The 18,242-nt window shown below is 46.8% G+C and overlaps 1 protein-coding gene across 1 annotated transcript; it reads right to left on the bottom strand.

Annotated features, from left to right (window-relative positions):
* Positions 1-7,587: 7,587 nt before the first annotated feature.
* On the bottom strand, positions 7,588-9,227 carry LOC117583097. Its single transcript, XM_034271277.1, has 2 exons — positions 9,068-9,227; positions 7,588-9,002 (listed from the first exon to the last, which is right to left on the bottom strand). The coding sequence occupies exons 1-2, from the start codon at positions 9,188-9,190 to the stop codon at positions 7,677-7,679; spliced, it is 1,449 nt and encodes a 482-aa protein (XP_034127168.1). The 5' UTR covers positions 9,191-9,227; the 3' UTR covers positions 7,588-7,676.
* Between the last annotated feature and the right edge of the window lie 9,015 nt (positions 9,228-18,242).

Raw genomic sequence — 18,242 nt, 5'->3', positions numbered from 1 at the left:
GAGCGGGGACTCCATTGTTTCTCTGCATTTACCTTTTAAGGCTGCCACTTGAAGGATGCTCAGCTGCTGCTCGTTCTCTCAAGCGGTTCTGGCTTTTAAACGATAAGTCCCTTCCCGCTAGGAGTCCATCCATCAAGGGAAACCCTTATTGATGTCCTGCATTTACGCGACTATTCCTCAACGATTAATTGCCGATTAATGAAATATTTACAAACAGAACTCAATTGGCCAGACGATGGATAAAATGCTAATTAATTTGCTGCCTTTGCTTTTGCTTTTGCTTTTGCTTTTCTTATCTTTACGCTTCACGACACTTCACGTTCAAAATTGATGGCTGCCAATGCTCTCGCTCTCACTCGGTCTCTTAACCCTTTTCTTTGAGCAATTTCCTAATTGAAAAACTTGCCAAATTCCCCAAAATACAAGGATTACAAGGATGAGGGAGTAGAACACACAGAAATAGTTGGCCCAAAGGCACACGAAACATACGGAAACAATGCTGTAAATGCTGTGAATGCCATCAGATAGCGAGATACTTGTCTCTTTGCAATACTCTGTTGCATTTAAGGACACTCTTTGAGTTGCGGTTGATTTTTTGGTTGCGAAGAAAGTAGAAGTTTCTCCCACCCCCCAGAAGTTTCCTGCGGCTTATGGGGAAGGCCTGGACTTGGGGTTAATGCAATTTGCGGCCACTCGAAGTTTGTCCAAGTTTGAGTCATATCTGATTCGGATTCCGATTCTAATGCTCGGGGTTAGCCACACAATTTATGATCCGCACACTTTCGATTTCTTCGGCATGTCCTTCTTTGCTACATTCCTACTGGTAATTGGAAGGACTTGGCGCTACGCATATGAATCGAGTGGTCGAATGGTCGAATGGTCGAATGGTCGAGTGCTTTAGTTGGGGAAACAAAACAAGTTAATTAAACGCTTCCGCAGGAAGAAAAGTTTTCGCTTTCGCTTTTGCATGTGTTATCGCAGTGTTGGCATCGCCTCAATGCCCCTGCTCCCCTTTCCCTTATGCGGGGCAGGCCTTTAATTATGGAGATTTGTATGCCGCTTCGGCGGTTGCTCTCTGCCCGGAATCTCGGATTACGTCTCGCAGTGGCGGGGTAGCGCTCCGCTCTTCTATGTAAATTTATTATTTATTAACATTAATTATGGTGTTTTCGTGTGTGTGTGTGTGTGTGTGTGTGTGATGGTCACTCGGCGTGTCGCGTCGTGTAATTGAAGAACTCTGAACTGGAACTACAATTTTTGGGGGTTCATCCTCCAGTTTCGGACTCTGACGCTGATGTCAGCGATGGCCCTAATTAACTGGCCATTTGTTTGCCACAAGAGTCATGCCACAAACCGTACACCATACATGTTGGTTGGTTATGCAGGGGTTGGGGTGGGGATTGGCATGGGTTGCCAGTTTTGAAATGAAAAAGCTGCATGTTAACTTTGAATATTATAAGCTCTTGGCTGAAAATTGGTTGTACAAATTCTATTTAGAGATGAAACCCCTATAAAACTCACGGATCTTTATACATATTTACTTTGAAGTGTAGATTCCTTGAGACATTCCATGCATCGCTCGAAAGAAATTGTATACCAGTAAAGCGTGCAAAAAACTCGATAAGAAAGCTTTCAATCTTCTCAAGCTCAATCCTAGCACTCAAACACTTCAAAACTACACTTTCTGTTACCCTGAATATCCTTTTCCAGTGCTCTGAAATGTAGGCAACGCTTTTTAGTGTCGTCGTCGTCTATGTCTCCCCCACCCGCTCAGGCATTTAACATTTACAATTTAACATCCAATTAACACGTAAAGCACTAACACATGTGTAGGCACACATGTGTACGTGTGCGTGTGTGTGTTTACTTGTTGTCGGTACGTGTTAATAAAACTAATTTGATTAGCTAACTAGTAAGTAGTTTAAGTAGTGTAAGTAGCGGTTTCCACACACACACACATGTCTGTCTGTTTGCCTATGCGCCCAGCCACTGTCCTTGCCACACTTGCTCTTTGTGCCACCTAAAACAACAACCAAACTGTGGTTGGGTGCTTACAGGGGCTAGGCAGGGGAGTGTATCGCACACGTTTGGCATTCATTTAATCCTTCCGCAGAATAAAGTGATAGCGCGCGGCGCTCCTTCCGCCGCCAGCCACTAACAAGGCAAACACATTAAATATTTATGCACATACAGCCAGGCCAGTGAGTCCTTTAAAGGATGTACGTGTGTGTGAGTAGCTTTTAATTGCTGTCGTCAAAGGCTGAGGTAAGAATAATTGCAAGATTGGGAATAATGTGTCAAGTTAGACGACGATGATTGAGGCAGAGCAACAGAAGGAGAGGCGAACTTTGAGGCAGATTACATCAAAGAGGACACAAACACAAACACACACACACACACAGTCACTCACACATAGCTACTATGACACTTTTGAAGTGTCAACAGGCAGCGAAAGCAGCAGCAAAGGAGAGAGATGCGAGAGGAGGCAGCGACGCGCGTGTGGGGTTATCCATCAGGCGGCATCTTTCACTTTTGTCAGCGAAATAACAATGGCCTCTTAATTACGCCTGTGTATGTGTTCCTTTATGTGTATTTGTGTATCTGTGTGTGTATCTGTGTGTGTGTTTGCTCAGTCAGATGTTTGCCTGACACTTTCCTCTGGCTGCTTTTGTGGGCAACACTTGTTGGCCAAGAAGTTTTCTTTCCTCTCTTTTTTGTGTGGCTTCTTTTTCTTCCGTCTTCCGTCTTCCGTCTACGGTCTTCCGCCTTTGACTTTGACTTTCGACTGGCTCTGGCCACAATAATGAGCGCACACATGGCATACTCGTATGCGAAAGCCAACAGGATGTTAATTTCAATTTAAATGCTCGACAGCCTGGACGCCTCCTTAGCTACAGCCTCGGGCCATATGGCGCTCCTTTGGCTCTCCTTTGCCATGTGTTTGGAATGTCTCAAGCTCCCAAGTTTTGTCCACTTTTGTCCACTTCCTTGACTGGCCCCAAACAAACTCTTTGACCTCTGCTGCAATTGCATTTGAGAATTCCTTTTTGCCGAAACAGCCTGCGGCCTTGACTCTGGAACTGGGGACTCTATTTTTGACTTTAATTGGATTCTTTGTGCCGACTGCGACTGCAACTCGAACTCAAAGATTGAAATGAATTCATTTTGTGTGTGGCACATACACAGAGTGTGTCTGTTGACTCTCTGCCACTTTATGTGGCACTCTCTCTCTCTCTCTTGGTTGCTCTCTTGCCTGCTTCCTGCATGATTTTTGCTTCATGAAATTAATCCCATTTTCCCAGAGAGAAAGATCTTTGGCCACTCATTTTCGCTAATTAAAATGGCATAAGCCAACACAATCCCCCTCAGACCTCTTAAGCGGGTGTGCGGAAAATGAAAGGAAATCCATTTACATTTATGAATTATCGGTTCGGTTTGGTTCGGTTGTGGCACATAACACACCGTCATGCCCTCTGCCCCACTCTATATTGGATGCCACATAATTCACATATCGAAAGTCGAGGCTAAATCTTGTCAGAAGCGCGGAAATCACGTTCCAACGGAGCGAAACTTTCGCTGGGGCATTATTGTCTTTTCAGCTAACCCAAAGAGAGGCATGCCACACCCCGCCCTACTGCCTGCTGCCTGCTGCCTGCCATCGTGGCCACAACAGCTAATTAACGTTAATTTATTAAATCAGTGAGTAAGTAAAGGCATCCAGGAGGAGGTGGCAAGGAGCAGAGTGCCAGAAGATAAAAGTTGCACACGACTCGGCGAGCTTAAGCACTTTGCTTTTGCTTTTGCTTTTGCCATGCGGCTGGGGGGTTTTTCTTAGCTGGAAAAGCATGAAAACCACACGCAGCAATTATTAATTCAATTATTTTAGCGCAAACACAGAGCCACGGCACCACCTCAGAGTCTCAGAGACGCAGCGGAGACTCCTTGAAGATGGGATAGGAAAGCTGCTGTGTGGCATAAATGAGTTCTCTGCGAGTCGCTTCGAGTGTGTGTATCTGTGTGACTGGATGAAATAGAGTAGCACAAACACAATTAAGACAACAACAGCAGGAAGAGAACTGAGCAGGAGCAGAAGCAGAAGCAGAAGCAGGGAAGGAGAGGATAGAAAAATAAATGAGAGTGGCACAAAATAAAGTGAGGAAATTTAATTAGGATATAAGCAACGAAAGAAGAAAAAGAAATGGCAAATGGAATGCCAGTGAAGGGATACCTGATGATGGTTGAGGTCCTGCCGCACACACAGAGACAGCCGCAGCAACACGGATATGTGAATTAATAACAGCATCCGTTTCCGGTGCACCCAAAAATGGGTGCATGCCCCAAAAAAGAAGGAGCTGCTGCAGCATTATAATAATAATATTAATAATGAGCCGAGCGGAGTGGCCAAAAATGTTGCATCCGACGAGCCGGAGAACGGCGCCAAACGGCGGACAACGTGTCCGTAACAACTTCCGGAATAAAGTCGGAGAACGTTGGACATTTCATTGTCGCATAGAAGCGCAGGGGGAGCAGGGGGAGCAGGGGGAGCAGGGGGAGCAGGGGGAGCAGGGGCCAGCAGCAGGGAAAAAGTTTCAATTCCCCAAAGCGAAATTGTAGGTAGGAATTTTCATTTGCTGCCAAAAGTTTTACCCAAGCTGAAGTTAAAGTCACCTGCAAGGGTTCCCAAACTATATAATGGTGGGTGGGGCTGGGAGTCCCTTTGTTTCAATTCATGGCGCAGGACAATTGGCCAGGACCTCATCAGGCATCAAGGTATAATTCGGTGCGACCGGGGGGACTATTTCATTTTACGGCCAAAGTGGCGGCATTTGCATAAAGTTTTATTTTCTTTGACCCGCACTTTCGTTTTGGGTATTGGATTCTTTGGTCCGAATATCCTTGTTCCGTGTTCCTTGTTATCCCTGGCTGCTGATTTCCATTTCTTGTCGTCGTCATCGTACTCTGTCGCCAGGAAGTGATTTCCTGCAGCTGCAGCTACGATTGAAATTCAATATCTTTCGGTCTGTCTTGGGCCTCTTCCAGGGCTGGGGACATGGGAATGGGAATGAATGTCCTATCCCACAGGGGGATAGACAATTGAGTGTGGGGCATGAATATGTCTGTTAAAGCCGGAAAGATCCATTGGTTAAGCTTTAACAAATACTCAAACCTACAGCCGCACATCACACATCATTCCATTCCATTCACATCATTCCACTCCCTGCAGGACCATGAAAAAGGTAATTTGAAAATCAAACAACGCCAGGACGTTGCTGAGGCTGATGCTCCTTCGGTTGTTGGCTGTGCAAATCCTTTCAATTGCTGCAATTTACTGGATAAATAGGATCAAAATCGAATTTAAACGGCAAACAAATTTTCAGCTGGCTCGTGATTTTGAGTTTTTTCTTGCTGCTGTTGTTGTTGACAGAACTTTTCACTTTTCTTCACTTTTCACTTAGTCTCGCACTCGTATGTTGCAGGAATAGGCAGATTATGCCACAGCCGCCCCCACGACGATGGCTACAACGATACAAGGGGCATACAGCGGGGTGGGTTGTCTACACACCTAAATACCCACACCACCAAACCCACATGAGGGCAAACATGAGCCCACTCTGTAAACCTGCCCCGCCTCTAAACACAATTTGCATACATATGCGTTTTTCTGGCGTTTTTAAACGTCTTTCACCTAAGAGGAGCGAGCTAGCGGTTTTACTGCGTTTTTAAACGCTTAAAAGTTACGCTTTGCATATTCGAACGTGCGGTTTTCTAGCGTTTTTAAACGCTGATGCGTTTTCGTAGCGATTTTGAGGAAATATTATTTTAAGACCGTTTTTTTGTGCAATTTTAGTCGCCTTATATTTCCAGAGGTGACTTTCAAGCACGCGACTTGCTAGCGTTTTTAAACGCCTAAAATGTAAATCTAACTTTAAGGCCTCGCAAAAATATTTTAATTAAATTTACGCATTTTCATCACCCGAATGGGTTTCTCCCCTCATGATGCCAAGTGGCAGAAACTATTTACGTGCCCCGAAACAAAAGTGAAATCATTCGATTTTATTTATTTTCACTCCAAAAAGTTGTTTTCCCCACCCATCGCTTCCATTCCATTCTCTTTCCTTCGAGAGGAGGCAACCGGCGAAAACCGAAGAAAACTTTCAAGAAAACTTTCTTCTTGCTCTTCTCTTCTCGCTTTTCGTTTTTCCACCCACAAACATAAACAAGATTAATTTCACATGTTTTCCACGAAATGAAGGATGTTGGTGGGGCAGGGGACAAGAGAGGCAATACGGGGGGGAGAGTGGGTTAGAAGTTATTACTTTGATTATGTTTATTCTAGTCATGGAAATCCGTTCGAATGCCCGTTTCATGTGCACTTCATTTAATAAGGCACCCAACCCATTCCTTCCCCATTCGTGGAGGGATGCCGCGAATACTCGCAGATACATTCCTTGGCATTTTTGTCTGCTGCTGTTTCTACTTTTGTGTGATTAGCCAAGTGAAAAAACAAGAGATTAGGCGCGACAAACTATTTTCAAACTTCATTTGCGACACTCGAATGGAGGAATCCACAGCTCCCGCTTCACTCTTGAAAGTTCTTTAAGTACTGGAGGTGTGTGCACCCACAACAAAATACGAATAAGTCTTCCCTGAGATACATTTTGCCATAACGTCTTGAATGGCAGATTCGAGTAACTTTAGTGGACATTTGGGGGAAGCTTCTGAGTCGCTTTTTGGAGTGGAATTTGACTGCTTCTGAAGATTCTTCCTCTAGTATACCTTCACTTCCCCAATTTAATCTCTCTTCAGTCAATTTAGGTCACTTTATGCTGAAGGATGCCGCGTCAAATCGCCCGTCAGTGATCGACAGAATCATCGTCTAAGATCTCTCCCCCTCTCTTTCTCTGCCAATTTGCTGGGAAAATTGGCCAACATCCAATGTGTTCCACTGCATAAGCCACAGCAGACCGAACAGCACGCGCATAAGTATCTCTATCTCTATCTGTATTTCTGGGGCTGGCAGTATCTTTGGTGCAGGCAATCTCCGTCTCCGTTGGCGACTCTTAAGTGCTTTTAATTTCTGGTGTGTCCACTTAAGTCTCAATATCGCCCGACGCCAACAGCTTCCGAAGCGAGCAAATCACACAAAGAGCCAAAAGCCAGCAGCCAACAGCCATCAGCCACCAGCCACATGCCACACGCAGCGCAGCGCTCGAGGCTAGGAGGATCGCTTCGCTTCGCTCCGCTCTGTACTCTAAATAAAGCATAACAATTTATGAAATTTTAATTTCTTACACTTAATAACAGGCCGCCGAGTTATGGGCGTGAAACGAGGGAAACGCATGAAGCGTTGGGGCTGGGTAGGGCAGGGCGACGCGTTGCTTTCTATAGAGACATCAGCGAGTGAGACGTTAAGGCAGGTGGCGGCTGCTGCTGTGGCAACTTGTGTGGCAAGAGAGCAGCGCAGACGTTGGGCGCAATTAGAGATGCCCCACCGCCTATATTTGGAGGCGGTCCCATACCCCTGTGCCATGCCGCGTCCCATCCGTGGTAGATTAGCAACGGATTAAATGAATTTATGCCGCTGTCTAATGCTGTCTGATGGGTTTATTAGACGAATCCGCAAGGTAGCTGACACGACAGAGGAAGGGAAACAGGAACGGGTATGAATTGTCGGACTAGTCGATGGATTCTGCTGCCTCGCTCGACAGTTGCCTCACTTCGTGGAGCATCTGATCGATGAGGATCTGCTGCTGTGCCTCGAAACGTGATTGGAGACGCTGCTGCTCCTCCGCCTGCTGGGAGACGAGTGCCAGGAAGCGTTGGCGCTGCTCCTCCTGCTCCTGTGCGATCGTCAATATGGAGGATGCCGCCTTGGCCGTACTCGAAGGTGGCTGAGTGGGTCCTCCACCCCTGGCCCTGATACAGGGGGAAGGCTGCTTTCCCGCGACCTTTTGCTCCGCATCCCGCATGAGGGAGGCCTTTGGGTCGTAGCTGCGCCTGCGCTGCGTGGCGCTGGTCAGCGAGGGAGAAAAGGCGTGGCCGCAGCACGAAACATTGTGGGGCAGGGCACGGCGTCGCGGCGAAAGCGAGAATCTTCCCTTGGCCTTGGCCCCCTTTCCCTCCTGGCTTTGTCTCTCCTGCTTTGAATCGTTTTTGAGCTCTTTCTTCGGGGCTTCCTTTGGCCTTTCTTTGGGCTTTTCCTTTGGCTCTTCTTGTGCCTCACTTTGCTGCTTTTTGTTTGCGCCACAAATTGGTTTCTTTGGGGTATTGGGACAGCTGTGGACGACGGTGTTCTGCCGCTTCCACAGCTGTGGGTGGAGCCTCAGGCTGCACTCGGTGTTCGAGCTCTTCCGCTGAAGATCCGACTCTGTGTGGCTGTGTGGCATTCCCTGGAGGCTCGTTTCTGTGCTGCAGTGTGGCATACGCTGTAGAATGGGATCCGTGTTGGAGCGCAGCAGTGGAGCAATCTGGAAGACGCCCCACGGTATGGCCTTGGCCACTTGAATGAGGTTCATCGCGTGCTTGTGCTCCAGCCTCAGGTTCTGTCCCTTCTCCTGCTCCTCTCGCTCCACCACACTCAACTTTTGCGTGATTCTGCGTGGGCCAGCAATCAAGGGCTTTGCGGGGGGCATGGCACGGGCGACGAGGCTTTTGTTGGACACCGCAAAGAGCGGGCCACACAACTTCACCGCCGCCCGCTGTACAGCCATCAGAGGTGGCTCCTCGGACAGCAAGGGGAAGGAGGCGATGGTTGTTGGCGTCGGTGTGGGGAATTTGATGATCCTGTTGAGGCTATTGTCGTAGATCACAGTCTTTGAGCGTTGCAGCTGCTGCGGGATGCGTCCCAAAACAATTAAAGGGGCACCTTCAGCCTTTTTTGGCTCGGATTTTCGTTTAGGGGAAGGCTTGGGCTTGCATTCATTCTTCACCTTCAAGTACCCCTCGATGGCCAAGGCGGTGGCACGATGTTGCTGCATTTCCCGCCGTCGCTGGGGTGTCATCTGCGGATGATAAAAAGATTAATCAGTAGGGGCTGGCATTTTGCGTGGCTTTTCGCATCTCTTACCAAAGGTGGAAGAATGGCTGAATCTTCATGGCTGTAAACGGAAACATATTTGGACTCCGGCTGCTGCGCCTCTTGCAGTAATTTCTGCCTCTGCTCGTTGACCAATTGGTGCCAGTATTCCATCTCTTTTTTTTTCTGTATTTTAATATATTTTTTTGAATATTTTTTGTTTTAATTTTAATTCTCGTGTGGAGCTGAAAAGTAAAACGAAGCGAAAGGAAACGAAATGTAATTAAATGAAATGATTTGAGAGGAAGTAAAATGGAATGGAATGGAATGTTTGCTACAATAAACATCAGCAAACATCAACAAACATTTGACATTCGTGGAATGATTGCCTCGATTCGTTTCGATTGCTTTGAATTCCAATTCGAATGCTGCCTCTCCATGCATTTGGCTGACAAATGCGCCGCATGTCCATGCCTGGAGCGTGCCACAAAAGGTGGTATGGTGCGTGGAGAGAGCATTCAGGCATGTCCAGCCAACAAACAAGCAGCGCAAATAAAGTCCACTCCATTACCGGCGGGACTTCAGGACTCCAGGACTACTCCCATGTGTGCGTCCCCTTTGTGTGCATTTTCTTCGTTTTTTGGCTTTGACTTTGGCTCCGGAAATTTGTCTTGCGGCTGGTCCTTGCTCCTTGGAGGTGTGATTTGTTTTTTAAATTTTCCGGCTAGAACTTCCTTCAGGAGTTTGGCCAATTTGTCCCTGGAATTTCTTACGTGTGTGTGGACCCTTGTTTTCTTGCTTTTTTTTTAGAGGACCTTTGCCATGGCAGTCACGTAGCATTTTCACTTGCATCCTCGTCTTAGCCCATGCCAAAATGACATGCGACAATTTTCCACTAAATTTGCTCCGTCAAACATATTTTGTGTGCGGGAGGCCTGCCAGACGTAAGGAGCAGGAGAAGGAGCAAGTCCTGCCCCTGCTCCTGCCTCTGCTCTTGTTTTCATAAAGAATTCAAATTAATGCATTAACAATCTGAAGAGAGCGAGATAAGCGAGCAACAGAGGAAGGGAACGGAAGGGAAAGGCGGGTTCCTCTCGCCAGGTAATAAACGAAGAACTTCAGTTCGTGCCACAGTCTGTGGCAGTCAGCAATCTGCTTGAAGTGGCAGTTAGGGAGCGTGCCAAGTGCCACGGATTACACAAAACACGGAACGGGGGAGTGGTTGGTGTAACCGCCACAAAGGTATTTATCCCCATTGTGCCGGCTTCGTGGATTGGATTAAGTGCTGCCTGCTCTCAAATTAGGTGAGTGTCGTCACGTGACACAAGATGTGGCAGGAAGTTGAAGCAGAAAATGAGACTGAAGTTGGGCCTAAACATGGGGAAGAGATACAGGAGGAATGTACCACCCAATGGGAGGTTGAACTCAAACAGAAAAGAGGAGAAACAGACTAGAATTCCGCTCTCTAAACACAGCTTAACCCATTGAAGGACCTGCTGGAGTCCCGCCAGACGACAGGCAGACAAAGACCGAGACCGAGACAAAGACAGATAGATACACTCTGCACTGCTCTGCTCCGGTTACACTTCATAAATTTAAAGAATTATGAGCCGTAACGCAGACGGGAAACGGAATGCAACCGCAATGGCACGACACGTCCGTGTCGGTGTCCACCAGCAAAAAGGAGCAGCAGCAAAACCGGAAGAATGGGAAGGGAGACCAAAAGGGAGCCCTGAACAGGTAATAACGGTTGCACGATTGGTTGCTCCTGACAATTTCTCTGTGAAATTTACAAGCTTCACTCCAAATGGGCAATGGAACCGAGAGAAGCGCTGGGAGACGGACACAAACACTGAGGGAAAATATACTTTCAACATTCTTCCACTTTAAACTTACCTAAAAGGTTTGTAAATGTATAATCCAAAAAATCTATGCAAGACTACAAGCTAAAAGATTTCATTTGTATTAATTCCTTTCACTTTTTTGTCAGTCATTGCAGCTGGAAGCTGACGTGTTAGAATCTTTAAGAGTTGCAATCATATATGCAAAAAAGGGTTGCCTGCCCCTCTGCTCATCGATTTTGTCATTCGCATGTTCACGTCACAACTATCGTATGATTTTTCTCTGAGAATTTGAATAAATTTGTGTAAAGCTCAAAAACCGTTGTAAGAATCGAGAATCTTAAAGAAAAGTTATGCATTTATCGATTCAAATTATTGTTTCATTCAAAATGCCCAAGGAATTTCTCTCAGCGAGCTCTCTGATTGATTTTGCACTCTATGATTCCCTCAGTGAGTCCCAGAGCCACGCAATGTATCGGATTACCGCAGCTGCAGCATGAATTCTATACCCAGTTCCCAACTTTGTCTCTAAATTGTTCCCTCTCTTCCATTGCTTGACAATTTTATGATGCCCATAACTCGATGCCGCATACAAAATACGTAGACTACCCACCGTTTTTATGGGCGGTACAATCGATGGCATTGATTTTTGCCAGATCAGATTGTTGCTTGAGGCTTGAGGCTTGAGGCAGGGACTTGCACCCTCAAGTGGAGGTTGAAGTTCAAAGTGACGCGACGGCAATCGCTTTAATTGAGTTGCGCCAAGGCCTTGTGTCTTCGTGTGCCTCATGCATATGCGGGGCTCAATTAAAAGTGCGCCAAGAAAAAGACCGAAAGACAAACAAAAACTGAACTCCTTTGCCTTTCAGGGGGAAGCCATAGCCATAGCCACAGCCACAGCCGCCGTCTGGGTCTGGTACTGATTCGAAGTAGATGTCTGCAAGTGACTCGAGCCTTGAGTCCTGAGCAGTCCTGTGTGTCTTGAGAGTCGAGTCCCCTGTCTGTTGACATTTCGCGGTATGGAAAAAATTAAATTAAAATGCAAATTAGGCATTCCTGTGGCTGTGGCGTCTGGATTGCAATTCCCCCTTTCTGCTGCCTCTCTGGCAGCAGGTCCTTGAGGAGCAGGCAGGCAGCAGGTTACACAAAAAAAGTGACAAATTGTTGTAAACACTGCAAACGTTATGTATACGCCTCATGGGACCTACAGGAAGCTCCTCGACTGTCACCTACTCAAAGGAGGAGAAGGAGGAGAGGACTTAGTGCTTGCTACCTAGCATTTTATTTTATTTTGTGTATATTTTTGTTTACTCTTAAGATGTCCTTGGGTCTTGTCTCTGCTGCCAAGATGAATGGTTTTTTTTTGCCTTTGCCCCTTGACTTCTTTTTTTTGCGGTAAATTATGCAAAGTAGTTGCGTAATGCCCTTGTTACAATAATTTAATCTTGTAATCTGTTTCTGTTTCTCTACGTTTCCCCCTTGCTGCCGCTCCTCTCTGCGGAGGTGCCCCGAGAAAGCTGCAAGTGCCATAAATAATTCACTCCAAGTTGCCTCTGCAGGATGCTCCTGCTTGAGATGTTTCCTTCAAGCGAAGGCATCTTCAAGAAATCTCCTTTCGCATTTTTAATTTCAAGGTAAACACAAGCCGAAGCAGCCAGAAACGGAATCCTAATGAGCGGAGTCCTTCACTCAAAGGTGACTCTAGAGCAGGGCACAGCCCTCTATCTTCCTCACTCTTTGTGCTCCTCAAAGATTGACATTTCAGCGCGGAGCAAACGCCGTAATTCAATTTCCGCGCAAGCTGAAAGCTGAAACAAAAATAAAAGTAAAAGGCACAAAGTTTTTCCAAAAAGCCAACCCCTTTTGCCATTTCTGATTGCGAGTGGGGAGACGGGGTGGAATGGGTTGGAAGGATTATCTGTGGCTGGCTAATTATGGTAGCATCCTTTGAGAAGCAGGTCCGACCCACTCCACCATTCCCCATGCCCATCCTACCCCCAAGGAGCACACGTTGGGCCATAAATCAGCTGCCAGAAAAATGTAAATCCAGCGAAAAGCGAAAAGAAATCGCAGACAACATAAAATTTCAATAACATTCTTGTCTCCGTGCCACAAGGTGCACAACCCAGAGGCAATAACATACACATAGAAATGGGAAGAGAAAGGGAGGAGAAAGTAGCAGCAGAAGGAGGAACGGAAGCAATACACGTTGACACGTCGCACGGATACAAAATGTGGCGCTGTTAGTTCCGCAGCTAGACAAAGGACCTGAAAGCAGGACCAGGAGAGCGGAGCACATTGGAGGAGCGTAATGTAACGGAAACTCTATTGAATTGCGATAAAAATCGCGTTTGCCAGGCTGGAGCTGACGGCAGAGGGAAGGGAGGCAGATACGACGGGTTTAGCCAGTTTAAAGGATACTTTGCGGCTTGTCAACAGGCGGCAAAATTTATTGCAAATGTACGCCAAAAAGAGTTGCACGAACTCTACGATATGTGTGTAGAGATGTGGCAAGGGTATGGACGGAGGTATGATGATTATGGGTAGAAGTTGGGTGTGGTGGAAGTATGTTTTAGGGATGGATATGATGGGAACTAGCTCATGGGTGGGCATAGATGTAAGAGGAGGGTGCAAAGGTGCTTTAAAGTGAAGACTTGTAATTTGTTTGAATGGAAAATCTCTTAAATCCAATCAAAAAACATACGAAACCGGGATAGAACAGTGCTTTCTGGTGTCTTCCGTCTTTATTTATGTATATTTGTACATAATTTATGCTTTAACTTATTTATTTATTCAACGCCATTTAATCCCTGCAACAAAGAGTGGCCAGCATTCGTTTTACTTGCCTCTAGTTCTCGCTTCTACAAGTGTTGAATCTTGCTATGCTGTGCTCCTGCTGACAATGTTATCGTTACGGTTATTGATTGCAATTTTTACACTCTGCTGCCACACATATGCTAGCCTTTGCCCCCCGTGGGAGTAGGTGGAGCTGGAGGAGCGTCGCACAGGAGAAGGCGACAGCTGTTGCCACTACTTGGCTGACACTGTGCCTGTGGCTGTGTTTTTGCAGGCAGGTATGTCCCAGCCAACTCCTACTCCGCAAGGAACTGTGCTACACGCACATCCTGTCACTTGCAGGACCTAAGCACAGCAAAGATACACCGAGAGACAGAGAGGTAGAGAGACAGGCATAGATGGACAATGGCCACATCAATTGTGCATTTCATTTAACTTGCCACGCCCGTGTGACTTTTAAGTGTTGCCACACACCCCCCCAAGCCCACAGCTATGCATGCTCTTCATTTGCACCCCCTTTAGCCCTCACCCCTCTCTGTGGAGAATCCCTGCTGCTGGACATGACAGCTTCTGCTTGAGCGAATGCGAATCTCTCGCTCTCTCACTGCCTTGCCCGTATGCCGAGGCCAAACATGTTGCTGCCTGCCTGCCTGCCTGCCTGCGCCCCAGCAGGCCAAAAGCCAAAAGTATCTTCTGCCTTCCTGCCTAACCCCGCTGTGTATCTGTATCTCTGTTTGGGTTTTTAGGTGTGTTAGGTATTATCTCTCTCTGGTCCAACCCAAAGCAAACTTTCCCTCTGACTGTCCGTCTGTGCGTCATTGTTAAATTTTGCGCTCGAACGATCTGCAACGGATGACATCCGTATCCGTATGGCAGGCGTATGGCAAGAAGTTACTTTTGTGATTTACAGCATGCTGCCACTTCACTCGGTTTACTTTTTGTTCATCAAAGGCGAGGTGCAGCTGCAAAGGTCGAATGTCGTTTGCTGGTTGTGTCGCTTGTCGCTTGTCGGTTGCTGCTTGCTGGTTGCTGGTTTGGTTGCTGGTCGGCTCGTCCTGTCGTTAGCATTTGGCTTAAATTGCGCAAAATGCGTGTAATTGCTGGAACTGACGATTGAATGAGTTCTCCGTCGTGTATTCGTCGTGTATTAGGCAGCAGCAGTGGGCGGGGGACCACTAGTGTCCTGTTTCCTTAAGATTTAAAGTTTCTGATTTGATTTGCTTCAACCCCCAGTCAGCTTCTGTTTCCTGCATCCTGTAAGGACAGCCACTGCCTCTCAGCCTGCCGCTCTGCCTGTAGTAATTATGAGCGCATTGTTGTGCGAAAAATTGAGTTTATGTTTCGAATTTTCGACTGGAGTTTTCCCTCTGCAGTTTGCTTTTGCTTGGGAAAACTTCCTACCCGCCTGCCCACTGGAAGTGGACTCTCTCCCTCTCTCTGGCAGCTGTTTCCGTTTCCTTTACTCGGTTGAGAGTGAAAGGATAATCGCATTTAAAATTGAAGCTTCAAGCTAAAAGTTCTAAAGGGTTTACGGGTTAAAGGGTCTCCTTCTGGTTATCCGGCGCTCTGGCAGCCACAATTAATGCATTTTTATTGCCCCGTTCATCATTCAAAATTTGTCAATAGAACCCAGACCAGAGCCCAAAGCCCAAAGCCCAAAGCCCAGACCGCAGGCCATTTAATACATATCGCATATAGAAAGAGAGATGCAGGAGGAGCTAGGGATGGACCCTGCCCCACTGGACACCCCAGGGGACAGGAGGACACAGGCCTATAGGTATTTTATTATTTATCAGCCATTCACGATCACAGGACCTGCTCCTGGCTGGGACTGGGGGGCTGCTGTTTTATTTTATATAAAGGCAATATTTCTGCGAGCGAAACAATAAAGTCGCGCTGTCATTGATTTATTTGTCTGCTGCTGCGTGCAACAATAAACTGGCAGGCACTGTGCAACGCAACGAAATGCACTCGCACAATGCACAGGAGTGGCAGCAGCAGCAGGAGCAGGAGCAGGAGCTGGACCAGTAGCAGCTCCTGGCTAGGTGTCGAGCCTCCAAACATAATTCATTTCCGCTCATTGTCAGCGCAGTGCAGCAGCCCAGGAGTTGATTTCTTTTATTTTTTTCGTGGATTTAAAATAACAGAACAAAATCCACAGTGAAAAGAATCCTCAAAGTGTGAAAAAAAGCACCAGGAGGGAGGGTCCGAGGCCTGCAGGACAATGCAGGTAAATTGACTGTGGCAGATCCCCAGGCTTTGTCCTGCACAAATTGCTCCTGCTGCATGGAAAAATACTTGACGATTCATTGAACATCCCTGCTGACATATGCCACAAAGTGTGGCAGGGAGAGGACTCCAACTAAGCTTACCCCTGCCAGCAAAGAGAGAGCGGGGGCAGGATGACATAATTAAATCCTTGCAGTAATTAAATTCCCCAAAAAAGCAAATAAAACCCTTTTTCTCGGGGAACTACCTTAATTGCATGCGATAAGCCGTTAGATTCGGCCAGTGCCCTGTGGAATGGTTGAGTCCTGAACGGGGGAGGGAGACTGGGCGCATACGTAATGCAAATTATTTTCAACATTTTCACATTTAATTGCGAGGCGGAGGCAGAGGACAGCAGCACAGTAGCACCAGTAGCAGAATGGAAGAGGATTCCGGACAGGACTGGACAGGACACTCGGCACATTCATTAAGCAAACCCCTGGCTGAAAAGGGAGATTGGGGCATGGGACAACGACTGCTGGCTGGTCAAGTGTCCCCTGTCCCATGTGTCCTGCGTCCTGTGTGTCCCACATGTATCCCATGTCCAGTGGGAGGACAGTGGAATGCGGTGCTGCAGGGGCACATTGCATACCACATGGAAATTAAGTTTTCGCATTTCCTACCTTTCTTTTGCCATATGGGGAATCTCGCATTTCGTGCGGGGCTTCCTGCTTTGCTCTCTCTCTCCTCTCCTTTTTTTTTGTCAGTTGATAATCCAGCATAATGCGCTTTTATTTGGAATAATAATGTTGCTGTCGACATCGGTCCGGGCTCATTAAATGCCAAGTGAAATGCCGCCAGCAAGAGATGAACCCCGACAAAAAAAAAGAAAGAGATTTCCACATAAAAGTTGTAAAAGTCCCAAAAAGGTTTTTGTCCACCGCAAAATTGTTGCATGAGGTGTCAAAGTTCATTCCGTGGCTGTGGCTGTGAATTAATTCCAATGCCAAGCCAGCCACCCCGCCCCACTACATCCAGCACTCCCCTTAATTGTGGACATTTTCCGGGAAATTAAGTTTGTTGTGGAATGAGTTGGCGTTGAAACAGTTGTGGATTTTTGAGCATCATATTTCAATATTTGTGTTCTGCTTTTGTGTTCCCTTAATTCAAGAAAATGTCAATTAAAAACTAGAATTTAATTATGATTTTAAAGCAGATCGAAAGATATAGTTGGGAGTAGTTTTTATAGCTGCAAATTTCATTTCCTTTGCGTACCCAGAGATGACAAACGCCGTGGAAGTGGCAGTGGCAGTCGCATAAATTCCCAGATTCCTGGGCCAAAAGGACAACGAACCTTTGGGTTAACCGAAGCCCACAATAAATCTCATGGAAAACGATTTTGCACATTTTTCCTCCTTACACTTTCACTAGGTCTCCACACTCCTCCTCCTACGTGTCACACTTTTGGCTTCTTAGCTGAAAATTCTTGCGGCATTTGCTCAAAAATAATTTATCATTTTCCCTACTTTGCTTTTGCCCCTGCAACATTTCAGTGTGTGTGTGTGTGTGTGTGAAAATTCACTGGTGGGAGGGGGAGCGGTGCCTGAATGCTGCGGTTGCAAGTGGGTGGAGGTGGGGCTTACTTCTGTTCCTTTCCACCTTTTGCGAGGGTTTCGTGTGGTTTCAAGTTTTGTCAAACTGTTTTATCGTCATTTAAAGTTTTTCCGCCGCCCTCCGCTTGTTTTTATAGTTTTGTAATTTTGGAATTGTTGAAATTCCGGGGAGGGAGTGCTTTTTCACACCAGGTGGAGGAGTGTGGGGTGGCTGTGCCCCTGAATGGACGTTGGCCTGGAAATACCTCAACATTAAAATGCCATTAATGCATTTGCGTAATGTTTGGGCCCCTGCCACAGCCTCCTCCACACACCTCATTGAAAGCCCATTAAAGTGACTTATGAGTCGTGGAGTCCGTTCCGTTCCGCTGCACTGTCCCGGTGCTCCTCTCTCCTCTCTCTTTTTGGGTGCAGGAGAAATGTAAAAATTGCATTAAAAGCGAGTGCCAGCGGAAGCAGGGGCAGGGGCAGGGGCATGGACAGGAGGCGAGTGTGTGCGTGGGTGTGGCAGGTGGATGCAGCATTTGTCTTATCAGCTCCTGGTTCTGGTTCTGCTTCTGGTTCTGCTCTTTCTCTCTCTATCTCTGGCCAAAATGGCATTGGAATGGCCGAATGGCCGGCCACACACATTTGCCTGACCATAATGAGCGGCAATTACCCCGCATCGGCCGCAAATTTGCATTGCACATTCGGGTAAAAATGTTGCAACACATTGGTGCAGCTTGGTGTGTGCAGAGGGGAGTGGTGGCAGCAGTGGCAGTAAACGTT

This window comes from Drosophila guanche, unplaced genomic scaffold (genome assembly GCF_900245975.1).
Source record: "Drosophila guanche unplaced genomic scaffold, DGUA_6, whole genome shotgun sequence".
Taxonomy (NCBI): Eukaryota; Metazoa; Arthropoda; class Insecta; order Diptera; family Drosophilidae; genus Drosophila; species Drosophila guanche.
This window is presented reverse-complemented; position numbering and strand designations above follow the sequence as displayed.